Here is a 13,644-nt window from a genome sequence, read left to right on the forward strand (position 1 = left end):
AGTCTGTGTGTCAGCAACTGAATTGAGCCCCTCAGGCCTTAACTTCTAGATTTTATGTTTGGAGGAGTTGTCATGTAAGGCCAGCAAAGAGATTAAAGTTACTCATTCTCTGGATGTCTTAGAGAGATGAAACCCGTAAATTTTACTAAATGTCCTGAAGAATAGGAGAAGCAAGGCTATGTCCTCCCTTTCAGAGGGCTTTCTGGTATTCATTGTTTCTAAATGAATTCCAAAAAGTAACATTAACAATACAAATTGATGTCAGTCTATCCTGGTGGGAATCCAAGAAAATCAGACGAGGACACAGGGAACTGGTCTTTTGTGAATTGCCATGAAGCATTCATTTTTAAAGAAAGAACCTCAGTAGTAGCTTTTGTAGTTTATAGTGAGGATTTCATTCAAAGAGTTTAAGGCTAAATGTAGAAAAGGAATGGGAGCTTCTATTGGCTTGGTAAGTATAGAAAGTAAAGTTTGAATGTCACAGATGCTGAAGGGGGGCCTGCCTGGTTTCCTCTGTAGAACCAGATCAGTAAGAGTGACTGAAATGAGACTATTCAGTAACTTCAGGAGCTCTGAAAAGATATTTGTTCTATGATGTTTCACCCCAAACAACACAAGGAAATGCAGAATTTTTGAAGAAGAAAGAAGCTAACTGAATAGATCAGATATTATTAGATCATCAGCTTGTGATCTGAGCTGAAGTTCAAGATGTTCTGCTCACTGCAGTAAAGTCATTCCTGGTGCGCTCCACTTGAGCTCTGTGTACATCCAGCATAGAATCATTTCATTATTTTATTTCTGCAAGCATCTACTTGAAGCACATTATAGTGATATTTGCCATTATGTCTTATGTTTTTCCAGGTTGCTTGAGGCTGAGAATGAGCAGCTCCAGGATCAGCTTCGAGAAGTCCGAGATGAGAACGGCAGACTGTACAAACTGGTGAGAGAGAAGGATTTTGAAATAAAACAACTCCAGAAAAAAATACAGGAGGACAAACTGGCTCTGTCAGGTAAACACAATAACTATATTCACATTACACTGGTTCCAGTGTTTGCTTGATGCTGATGACAGTAGAGCTAGGATAATGGACTCATAGTGAACTAAATAAAGCTTCTACAGTGAAATATTCGTGTAACATCTCCTTACCTATTTTATACAAAAAAAGAATTTCAGTCATATAGTGGTTGCCTCCATTTCCACTCTCTGAATAAGCTTCTGAGAGGAGGAAACAAGTTCAGCTCTCTTAGCTGAGAAAAAATTGTCCTCTAAGATTTATTGTTGAGCTTGTACTAATTTGCCGTAGTACTGAAATCACTTGGGTCTGAACTTTGAAAATACTCAGACACTTAAGTATTCATTTAGTCAACACTTGAGTTGCTATCGAAACTTGCAAGAACCTAAGCTGACACTGTTTGGCATTTGCAGAGTTTTCTGAAGACTGATGTTTCCCTTTTGCAGGGGTCTTGCTGCTTTATTTGCAGTGGGAAGTACCTCACAGTGATTTGATTTGACATGATAGCACTGACAACGTGTAATGGCACATGTGCTTAAAGATCTGCGTCTTACTCTCTTTTTCAGTTTTATAAGCCTCAAAATACTGATACTGCTACTCCCCATCTTAGAAATAGTTATTGGGAGGACCAAAAGGTGTCTGAGATTGTCAGATAGGAGATGACCTAAGGCACAAAATATTACTAGTGATAATTATAGGCCCCCTAAAAGAAATGCAGTGCTCCTTTGGGCTTCACAGTGATGTGTTCCTCACAGGTCTTTTGTGAACTTGCTATTACTGGCACAAAAAAGATGATGACTCATGGAAATCACATTTTAGAAAACTCTCTATTAATGCTGATGGGCAGCGTTACAGCCTTCTCTGCTATACACTGTTACATTCCTTATTCAGACCCCTTTTGTTGAAAAGCCTGAATAGGGCACATGCAGGATGCTGGCTGAAAACAAAGTCCGTGTTCAGCTTTTAAAGTGACTTGCATGTACTCTGAAAACTGAGCTGTGTAGTCTGAACCTCTTCCACTGGGTGCCACTGTTGTTCAGCATAGCAGCGATAACTGGGCTAGCAGAGAAGGGGAAATAACACCAATAAGCAAAACTAAATAACGCATAAATTACACCTTCATTCTATGTAATTACCTATAGTTTGCATTTAGGAGAGATGATGGGCCATTTTCGGGTCAGGACCAAGAGCCAGAAGTGCTGTTTTAGCTTCTTTATATGACTTGGGTGCTGGCCTGTGGCAGTTTGCTCCATGCCTGTGTCTTCCCTCTCTGCACTGTGGCGAAACCTCGCCCAGTTTTCAGGGGAATTAGAAGCTTTAATTAAATGTGTGCAAGATTGTCACATGGAAGCACCAGCCTGGTTTTGTTTAGTACTTACTGTGATCCTTAGTAGCCATTAATTATGAAAAGTAAGGAAAAAGTAGCTTCCAGATGAGGAGGAAAACACATATCAAATAAAGGAGTAAGAACAGTGGAGACACCTTTAAAAAATAATGAATTCATTATTTTCTTTATAAGATTTTTAAATAGTGACATGTGGCCCTATTCTGTTCTCAAATGTACTCTGCATAGCCCCTTTAATATCTCTAGGCTTTTGTGGGACTCAGTATTCACTTAGGAATGATGTGTCATCCTTGCATCTCACTCCAGTTCTTGAATACAGTCCTCACAGATGTCAGTGGAAATGTCATTACTTGGGAGTACTGAAGGAGAATGAAAGGGTTAAAGAGAATGGCAACAGCCCAGTTCAATCTTCATATACTTCCAAGGATCTGTTATTGCAGGATGGTATTCATTGTGAGCTAGCGGTTTCTTTGGACATCGAATGCAGTTATATTGAATGTACACTTACGTAAGAATTTTTCTTCACCTATGCGATGTTACGAAAACCAGGTGGCACACAAATCAGTCTTGGGGATTACTTTATCTGTGACACTAATCAGACCCTCTCTGTTGAGGAGTTGAATAAAGAGTCTGTTTAAAAGAGCACAATAATGCAGGAAGACTCCATGTGTAATTGCAAGGAACATATAAATAGGCACAATGAAATTTCCTGGACTTTATCCACGACCCAACTAAAATAATATGTCTGACGTTTTAGGACAGAGATCTAGAAAAGTTTCTGTTTCAGCAGCTCCTCCAACAGTAAGCAACCAGCGCAAAATAGAGCATTGTCTTTTTCACTAATGTGCCACAAAAACCTGTTCATAACAGTCCTTCACAGTGATAGTCAGAAAACACCTCTGCCGTTTCTGCATAGTAATGTCGCTACCACCATTGTCACGGCCTTCTGACATGCTAACGTGTGAAATGTGGCTTTGCTAGCCACAATGCTGACTCAGTGCACCAAGCAATCCAGCTGGAATCAGTGATGCCTCTTTCCTCTTAGTTGTTCATATAAGTGCTTGGCATGGCTCTGGGACTAATGAGTTTGACAACAGAAGTATGCTGTGCACTGGGCAGAGGACAGAAGCATCATCTATTCTGAAACTTGCCTGTAAGATATATAGTTTGCTTTTATGTATACTTTTCAGGGACATCTGGTTTAGCTGGGGATATAGCAGCTGCTAAAATAGTTGAATTGGCCAAAAAGAATCGGGAGATGACTGCTGAGACCGAGAGTGAAAAAGCCAAAGTGAAGCAACTGAATAACAAAGTCAAAGAACTGGAGAGAGAAGTGAGTTTCTTGTTCTCTTTTATCATGCTAGAATATAGAAATCCAGCTTTTGGGGCAGAGAAGCGTTAGAAACTGTGGGTTTGATTTTTGTTGCCAGTCTGAATTTGCTTCTGCATCCATGCCTGCTCTGAGGTTTTGTCTTTTCTGTCTATGCTAGGAGAGAGGGATGTGTGCCCTTAGCTGTTCCACCTTTGCTAAAAGGAGGAACTAAGGAAAGATATCAGTAAGTTATAATGAGCCAAAGGTTTGTGAAATGCCAGTTATGATTGTTCACTTGTATCTGAAGCACAGAGGCTTTTCACTATGGCAATGATATTTTCTAAATTTTTTTTTTTGGGGGGGGGGGGAGGAGAAGGGGCAAATTTCATACCATTAAGTCTTACATCCCCACCATATTAATCCCTGTCATGAATTCGTACCCTATTCTTCTAAGTTTTATTCATCCACATAATGAAATCTGTTTTCTGGCATGAGTATTTATGAAACCAAAACAGTAACAAACGATATCACTTAAGATGGCAAAATTTCACTCAGGCAGATTTATTTTCATGCTTTAGTACAGCTTTTTTATATGTGCTAACCTTTCGCAGGACTGATTTTATTCAGGTGACTGCTGAAATGAAAACTAGATGCCCCGATGTCAGTGTTTAATTTGGTCATTGGCTATGACTGCTCTTCCTTACACAATACTGGTCAATTTTTGTATCATTTTAATGTGTTTTTCTGCACTTTGCCCACTTAGAAGACCTCATTTCAATGTATCAATAGTATTTATGATGCTGACAAATGCATTTTGACTCAGTCTTTTACAGTCACTTATTTTCATGAATCATGCATCTATCTGAATTGTACCCCAATTGCCTGAAAGATAAGGAAATGGTAGATGAAATGTTTGAGAACTCCTGCATAAATCCAGAATGTTCTTGTCAAAGGGGCCTTGTCGAAGAATTTATGGACTGACTAAGAAGTGTCATGTGTAGCTGAGGACATGCTGAAGTCACGAAAGCAGGGGAGCCAGCTGTGAAAAATTTCAAGAAAAATCAACTTGATAATAATCCTCTGTTGCAGAAATGTAATGATCAGTATTCAAGCAGAAACTTAAAATAATGCCAGATATTGACAGGAAAAAAAGGAGCCATAGCCATTTCAGGGAAGGAAGTCATACTCAAAGCAATTAGAGTTTACAAGTAACAGTCATTGCTGGTCAAAGCAGAGCTATAAATATTAGATATGTTTTAGTCTGTTTCCTGGACACTAACACCATCAAAATCAAAAACAAACGAAGTAACCTGAGACAGCAATGAAACACAGTGTGAAATCTGAAATCATGCCCAGGCAAACGGTCTGTATTTTCTCACAGCCTCATTTGGGACAACTCTTGTCCAAACTAAGAGCTGCTGTCTGAGTTTGTGGAATGTGCTTGTTCAGAGGAACGATAGAAAGATGTAAGAAAATGGTAGAATTAAAGCAGTGTTTGACCCTGGGAACTATCTGTACTGATGTATCTATGTTGAGTGATGCAACAGAAGAGCTATCACAGACAGGAACCAGCAGAGATTCACATCTCTTAAGTAACTATCTTAAACTCGTTTGGATCACCTTCTAGAGGTGCCCATCTTTCTCAACTGATTGTAGAAAGAACCAAGACAACTGAAGTGCAATTCAGTTGCCCATGTATAGACAAAAAAGTACCATCAGAGATGTCAGTTCGCCTCACAAACATCCACAGTGGGCTGTCAGACATGATATAGGACTTGCAGGAGACTTGCAGTCTCCTGGTGCAGTAGCTGAAGGCCCACTGGGATGCTCTAGGACACCTCAAACAGGACTTGAAATCTGCGTGTGGGCAACAAAACTGAGTCTGTAGTCAATACATCCAGCTGACCTAACGTAGTTGTCTACTGTAGAGAGAGTTGAAGATTGGACCTCCCTGACTGTATTGACTTGACTCTGTTGATTATGAACAGAGGAACCCACATTGAATATGGGGAATGTGTTAATTTGTGAGGTGAATCTCATCCTGTATCCCTACTTCTAGATGACTTAAACTGAATGAAGTGAATCGTGCTGATGGGATCTTACAAATGCATTGCAATATGTTCTTTCACCACGATGAAACACATGCTGTGTTATTTTATATAATTGTTAGCTCTTTGCTTGTATTGAAACTGAAAAATATTTAAATCCTAAGTATTTTAACATCAGCGTGTTCCCACAAACAAAATGGAAGGTGTGGTCATTGAGCAATCACTTAGCAGAGGCTGGCATGTGTAAATGAAGTCTGCAAATGGATGTTTGCAGAAAGCATCATTAGAATTTGACCTGGCAGGTGCCATCAGTAGCTGAAATTTCTGACTCTGTCAATTGACTGTAAGAGCTTATGAACTAGATAAAAGGGGTAACCAAAGCAGTGGTTTAGCTGCAAAGCAGGGGTAATACCATTAGAGCTGGCTCTGAGTTGCACTCTCTGTTTCCCCAAATGTCTCTTTAAAGAAGAAAACATTCCTTAGAGCCTTCTTTTATTCAGGCAAATAATCAAGATTTTCTGCTCTCCTCAAAGAATGAAATCTCAGCCATTTAAAGAAATGCTTCCTAAGCTTTCAATCCCCAAATTCACTGCACTCCAGTCCCATAAGTCTTTTCACCTCAACATAGTAATGATTTGGTGGGAGCGTGCGTGTGTGTGCCTTCCTATTCTGTAGCAAACAATAGGAGACACATTCTTCCCAGCTTGAGAAACGCTACTTTAGAGTTATCCCAGCTGAGATACAGAACTTTAATATCATTTACTAAATCTCAGCTACAGGGCTTTAGTAGTCATTTTTATCTTTAAATTCCTTTGGTGAATAGAGTTATGTGCCTTTCTTTTTAAATATCCTGTGATTTTTCTTGTAAAGTGAGTAAGCTGGCATCCAGAATCCAGATCCCATGTCCTAACCTCTCCTGTACTTAATCTGTATTTATTAATATAAATACCTATTCTATGAATCTAGGATGAGAAAATCCCTCAGAAGTATCCATACTTGATAACTGATCCCACCTCAGCAAGTTGGAAACTTTTTTGCTGAAGTTCTTCCACAGTAAAATAACATAGCCTTCCTTGGGAAAGATCTCAGGAAAAATGGTATGCTTTCCTGCTGATTGCATTTAAAAAACAAGGGGAAATGAAGTCTTTTTTGCTAGCATGAATAAACATTCAGAATCATCAAAATTGCTGTTGTGCTTTTTTGCTAATTAGTCTTCATTGGAGATATTATGCTATAATTAATAGTGCATTTTTTTCCAGCTACAGACAGCCGTGGGAAAAATACATTCTCTTGGTGGTGGTGACTCAGGAATCAAACCATCCACTCTGAAGATGGTAGAAGAAAACTTGGTATGAATTGTAATTGTAGAGAAGAAAGAAAAAGTGACAGCTGATACTGATTCTTTCCTATTGTGCAATCTCTTTCTTCAGTGTAAGGATGAATCATTGTCATTAGTTTTGTAACCAAATTGCTCTGTTTCTAATTCCTCTGTACCCCTCCAAAAACAGGGAATACATTTGCATGAGTCTGAAAAAAAGATTCAGGGATGCTGATGGATCCGTGCTTCCTCTCTTGACTGCTGCACCTTCCCATCACTCAAACAGGCTCACAATATATTGCAGCTTCAAGTTTTGGAAAATCAGGCCTGATCTGCTACTTCTCTTTCAAGCTCTGGAATCCAGCGGAGGGTTGAGTCTGTCTTTCTCAGGCATTTTATATTTACAAGAAAGAGTAATTTTAATTCTTTTTTTCTGAGGTGTCAGAGTGCTGGGTCTTTTCTCTTTTGTCAGCATCACCCAGTTAAGAGGTGGTAGATGCTGCCCAGCTAGACCCTGTTTAAGGAAGTGTAGTGGTAACAGTGACTATGAAAGCCTGGCTGCTTTAGAAGCTAAGTTCAAGATCAGAAAGTGCAGCTCAGGCAGATCCAGGTCCTGTTTCCAGCTCTGCCATATGCTGCTTTGGGAATGTAGAACAAGCCACCAAATTCCTTAGTCTCTTTAACTCCTGAGTGTTTGCCAAAGTGTTTGGGGCTCCTTTGGAAGTGGAGAGTATCATTCACGTCCACTGCTATGCAGGCAGCATGAACAGTCTGCCAGAACCCGGAGCACTACTGTGAAAGTGTTATGCTTAGTCCACAGAGCAAGGGATAACTCTAAATTTCTATGTTTTGAGAGGAGCTGCTTTTTAGTCTGAAATTTCCTTTGTTGAGAGGTCTCTGTATCTCTCTGAATGCACGTGCACTCTTCTGTTCTGTATCCACAGATCCTGGAGCCCTAGATTTCCTTACCGCTATTTGTTCATGTTTTAATTAATCACAGTTTTTCACTGAGGATTCTGTCCTTACCAAATCCATTCTTGTGTTCAAAGGCTGAAAGTCCAGAGATGAAAGCGTTGCAAGAAAAACTAACCACAGCTAACTTTAAAGTGATGGAGTATCGTAATCAGCTCCAGTCCACAAAACAAGAACTGAAGATGACTCAGAAGGTACTGTTCCAAGATGCACTCTGTGGCTGGGATCATGTGCAAGAGATACACTTTTGTTAAATCCAGAGGGGGCTTCTTTTCCTTTGGGCTTTCAAGAAGTATTCCAGTGGACTTGTACAGAGGAAACAGAAGACATGGGAGTAGTGGTTGCACTGAAAAAATATGCATATGGACGCAAACAGATTTCATGCTCTGCAGTCATAACTGGATGACTATTTCTGTTATTTCTACTGCTATGATGAGTACGGATTCTTTAAGATTCAAAAGTCGCAGTCCAGCAAAATAGGCTTGTCATTAACTTGAAGCATACATTCAATCCATTCCTCTTTGCCAAAACTTTTAATTACGCATTTACTTTAAATGTAGGCTTCAGTCCCATTGAAGTCGATGGGATTTAAGACCATGCATGAAGTAAAACACATTTAAACAGTTTGTTGGAGTGACATCCAGAATAACATTTTCCTCTTTGATTCAGAATGGATTTTAATGCATTATTCTGCACTATGCTTCCTTTAGTTTCATCACTTTGCATGAGACCTGCAATGCAGATCAGAGTAGAGAATATGGTCCTAAAAATAGAACTCTGCTGACCTTTTTATAAATAATTTAAATGCTCTTCATACTAACTTTGGCTCTCCTTTATGTGTCAGTTTCACAACTGTGCAAGAGACTGGCTCTGTGCCTTATTACAAGGATATGCATTAGTCAGTATCTCTACTCTGTTCCTGTTTAGTTCTGGCTATGTATTCATGGTATCAAAAAATAATGGTGTATATTGAAAACTGTTAGTAATGCTTAGGAAACCTTGATGATGAATTTGAAACCCTCTCTTTACACAAGTAGTGCAGTTTGACACCCAGCTATATTGCTAGATAATAGAATTTGACACTCTCCAAAAGCAGGCAGCAAAGTACAGATTTGTATTTTGCTAAAAGGATAGCTAAAGCTTTTTTATGATTCCTTTTAAAAGAAACATAGAATAAAATTCAAACTTCAAAATACTGAAATATTTGCCTACCCACTTCAACAAGTGAAATGATTCATGTTAGCCAACCCCCCCCCCCCAGCAGTAATAATGCATAATAAGGATCTGAAAGAGCTTACATCACATGGGATACTGTATATTAGCTACAGGTGTTAAAGGCTACTATGTACAGATACAGTGCTTTGTGTTTGCTTCTAAAGAGAACAGATTTCCTGTCACCATCCCGAACACGTGTTTTAGCCTAGCCTTGTTGTTGATGTTAATCCCCCCCCTCACAGCTTTTAGCAAATGAAGTTGGTGAAGATGTGAATATTCAGAATCTCCTGACCACTTCTGGCAGCTGGCGTGGACGAGCCCAGCAAATTCTTGTTCTCCAAGGCAAGGTGAGTTAAGTCACTGTGGTGCGCTGTGTGAACTGGGTGCCAGGGTGCTTCTCTCTAACTACATATGTTTACCTCAGTTTGAGGTAAACATACTGCTAATTCTTCATTAAGTAATGCTTAGCATCTCTACCTGCATATAAGACATGGCCCAGTACAGAGTTTGCTGTAAATACGTGACAAATCTTTTCTGTGCTGAGGAATTAAATCCCAGTATGTTTTGAATGTGCCTCTCTTCTCTGAGAGTAGGAGGAGCCCCTACAGTATCTGCTCCCTGACTTAAGCACCTTTAAATGCCTGAAGTCAGGTGGGTAGAACTGAGACCTGATGAATTTGTTCCCCCAGGAACTTCAGTAAAATCTTTACTCTTGAGTCTGAAGGACATAGTCTAACTGAAATGTAAGGTCAGGTCAGGGGCACAGTTTGTCTGCATCTTAAATAATACTGCTTTCAAGTAGTTTGATACATAATATTCCTCTTTTGCTGCTGTTGAAGTATATTGCAATGAACTGTGATTTTTGCACTCTTATTGTTAACATCTGCTTTTTTCATGGGAAAAATACATTTTTCCTCCATTAGGATCCCTGGTTGGCATTCATCTGAAGTTTTTAGGTACTGTACTGTAGAAATTTCTCTCTGAGCTAGTCTCCGTAGGCTCCTTTCATAGTCAATGGGAATCTAGTCAATACTGTCACTGGAGGCCAAGCAAGGTCAGTACATCTCATCTTTGAAGTCTCCCTGGAACAGTGCAGAAAAACTGTGCTTTAGCAGTGCCAATTTCCCTCCATTGACTATAAAAGAAGTCTGTAGTGAATAGCTAAGATTTAGGGACTCAGTTCAGTTGCCCACACATAGGTGTCTAATGCTGGCTGAGATACTGTAGGGTATCCCAATGCTGGCTGAGATACTGTAGGGTATCCCACTGGCTCCAGGTTATTGCTTCAGAAGGCTATGGATGCCCTGTACGTCCTGTGTCGTATATGTCAGATGTCTCCAGTATCCCAGAGCATCTAAAACAGCAGCACTTATATTCAGGCTAATGCTTTGTGCCGTAGATGTCTGCATTGTGGACAGCCTGGGTAGTGATTCTTCTAAAGATTGAGATACTTAAATGTGCAGGAGGGAATGTGTCCTAGCCCTGTTAGAGGAGATCTAAAGTACAGTTCTGTTGCCCACACGTGTCTAGTGCCATTTGAGATGCTTTGGGATATGTCCTGGGTATAAGCAGCTCCGGAAAAGTGCTGGTCTCCCATGTGTTCTGGGTCTCCTGTAGGTCTTGTCTCCTGTCTTCTCCCTGTACAGGTGCCTTGGATGCCCTAGGCATCTGTGTGTTTGTTTGCAGCTAAATTTAAGTTTGAAAGAACAGGCACTGTGTTAGTTTAGCGTGATAATGTCAAGAAGTAAATGACAAGATGCTGCACACTGAGCTCCCTTTGGCTATGTGTACTTTGATGCTGGACCAGTGTATTCCTGATAAAGGTCCTGGATGAGTCTTCATATTGTCCCCTAGGTTCGAGAGCTGGAGAATCGTCTGGGTCAAAACAAAAGCAGAATGTCATCAACTGAAATTGATGAAGAATTTCTTGCACTTACTGATCCGAGGAAGTTGTCAGCCCAAGAGAAGAACTTGTTGAAGATTCGTAGCTTGGAAAAAGAAAAGAAAGAAGCCTTGGAGGTAAAACTTGTGAGCTGACAGAGTCCTACATGGAATATTTAGTGTGTAATAACTTGGCTGTCTTCAGAGTATGTTTTTTACCCTACCCTTCCAAAATAGAGGCCATTTTGGAAACCCACACCCTCTGCTGGAGGAAATTTTGCCATATTTCACAGCAAAAGAGTTCCACGCTTCTTTTATATGTTGCACTCCTGCATAGCCAGGCATATATTCACAGTACAACATCAAGTCTTCCCCCTTGCTTTGCGATTGATGTGTTGGATGCATCTAGTTGGCCTGAAATTTGGCCACCTGACAGCTGTATCAGATATATGATGTTAGAATGAAGGAGAGAAGGAAGCCCTGAGTTGCACTACTGCTGGCCCTGGCTTTATGTTGAGGTCCCATGTGGAAAGAAGCCCTGCTACAGCTGCATCTAAGCTCAGTAGCATGCCCCCCTACCCCATGACAAAGTGTGCACCTTTCATACAGTCTTAAATACAAGCATCACCCTCACACCTCATATATCTAGCTGCATGGTTATGAGCTCCTACATTCAAACAGAATGAAGTCGAGAAGTCTTTTGCAGGCCGTTTTGCATTCATCTCAAACACCCTCTCTAAGAGGTGTTCTGAAAAGGGGTCTTACCCTCCATCTATCACGCGCAGTTATTACAAAATATAAACAGGCATCCAGTGTTTAGGGGTTGAGAGGGGCTATCACTGGTGGTACATGTAGTAACTCCAGAGCTGGAAAGGATGCATAGGCCTATATCCACAGAAAAAAGAGAGCCAACTATATATATATTCAGGTTAGCAAAGCACATTTCCCCATGCTCCTTTCCTATATTCACTTCTGTAAAGGCCACCTGGCACCAGCCCAGAGGTTGATTAGCTGCTGCTTTTCTCATCACAATTTAACCATGTGACAGAATGAGCAGTGGGGTGATACACACCTTTCACTCTTGGCAGTGAGAGTGAAAGAGACAATTTATAGCCACAAAAGTGCACAGTACAGGAAAGATTTTTCCTTGATAACTGTAAATCTGCATAGGTTGAATTCTCACTTTGTGTTTCAGGCTCCACTCACAATAACTTTCCCTGTACTTGTCTGTGCTAAACTGCTAGCAGACTCCCTGGCCAGTTTAATTTGGGCCAGGACATGGCTCAGGGGACAACATATGCCAGGGATGGTTTCTAGTAGGCAGTGAGGACATGGCCACCGTGTATCTGGAAGTAAAAGAGTTTCCCCATGGAGAAAGTTTATCAGAGCTATATTCATTTGAATGGTGAGGTAAATGAAAGGGCAGGAACATACTGAATTAGCTTTTTACACAGAATTAGAATTTGCTTCCACTGATGTACTGGATCAACATAATTCACTTCTATTTCTAAAACAGATAGACCTTTTCTAATGCTGGCACACAGGCGGTGAATAGTAGTATGTGTAATTTCTGCTGAGACAGGGATGAGATGATATTCCTGTTCCATGGTCTGGATTCTGCCAGGCAATGTGTGATCCCTTGAACTTGCCAAAGCACGTAGGGCTTGGTGATAAGCTATAACTGTCATTTCTTGCGATGTGTTTGCATCACTGCAGAAACTCACTGGGGAATATGATGCCCTCCAAAAAGATCATGAGGAAATGAAAAAAAAACTTGACGCATCAAAAGCCAGGAACAAAGTGCTGGGGAGCGAAGTGAAAACTCTGAAGGGGCAGATCGTAACCCTGCTGGAGAAAGGAAAACACGACGATGAGCTCATAGATGCCTTACTGGTACAGTCTGACTATTACTGTTGTTCCCAGGCCCTGCAGATCAGCACTTCCTATAACTGGTGAAACATGGCATCATTTTATGACACAGTGACACAAACAGCCTTAGGATATACGGTGGCCTGATGAATCAAACTGTGGCAGCCAGAGGTTTCGCAGTCAGCTAAAGACTTTCTGCACTTTGTATGACATTGAGTAAGGGCTGCAGGACAGCACCAGGGGTGAGTCAGTTGGAGTCAAGTGGCTCTAAACTGTGAGTGTTGTAAGAAACATTTTGCAGAAGGATAGAAACAAGATTGTCTAGTAGGTAAAGGATTAATACCTGACTCATGAAGCTGGACTGTTCTGCTTTCAACCCTGTCAGTAGTTCTTTTTTTCTGAGAATGTCTGCAGTTTTGCACTTTAATTTGTTGTGTTACACAGCCCAAAACACATAAGGCCTGAACCATTAGTACTAAGCCTTGTGCACATCCACCTGCAGTAGCTGGAGCTGAGAGGACTCAGCCCTTCCAAAGTTAACAATATTAGCGAGGATTTAAGGTGCAGTTCTGTTGATATAAACAGCTGCTGTCATGTTCTTGCAGGCTCAGTTTGTTCTTCCATGATTCCAAATGGTTTTGCCCGGTTACACTAATGAGAAAAAAATAATA

At 40.6% G+C, this 13,644-nt stretch overlaps 1 protein-coding gene across 2 annotated transcripts in view; it reads left to right on the top strand.

Annotated features, from left to right (window-relative positions):
* The window catches only part of CCDC13 (coiled-coil domain containing 13), a 34,293-nt gene that overhangs the window by 4,968 nt on the left and 15,681 nt on the right, over nucleotides 1-13,644 (top strand). For both annotated transcript variants that reach the window (XM_064505658.1, XM_064505659.1), the window contains exons 3-9: nucleotides 862-1,010; nucleotides 3,549-3,691; nucleotides 6,978-7,067; nucleotides 8,086-8,202; nucleotides 9,466-9,570; nucleotides 11,078-11,242; nucleotides 12,821-12,997. In XM_064505658.1, the coding sequence (XP_064361728.1) occupies nucleotides 862-1,010; nucleotides 3,549-3,691; nucleotides 6,978-7,067; nucleotides 8,086-8,202; nucleotides 9,466-9,570; nucleotides 11,078-11,242; nucleotides 12,821-12,997 (946 nt within the window). The remainder of the gene's footprint in view (nucleotides 1-861; nucleotides 1,011-3,548; nucleotides 3,692-6,977; nucleotides 7,068-8,085; nucleotides 8,203-9,465; nucleotides 9,571-11,077; nucleotides 11,243-12,820; nucleotides 12,998-13,644) is intronic.

The sequence above is a fragment of the Dromaius novaehollandiae genome, chromosome 2 (genome assembly GCF_036370855.1).
Source record: "Dromaius novaehollandiae isolate bDroNov1 chromosome 2, bDroNov1.hap1, whole genome shotgun sequence".
NCBI lineage: Eukaryota > Metazoa > Chordata > Aves > Casuariiformes > Dromaiidae > Dromaius > Dromaius novaehollandiae.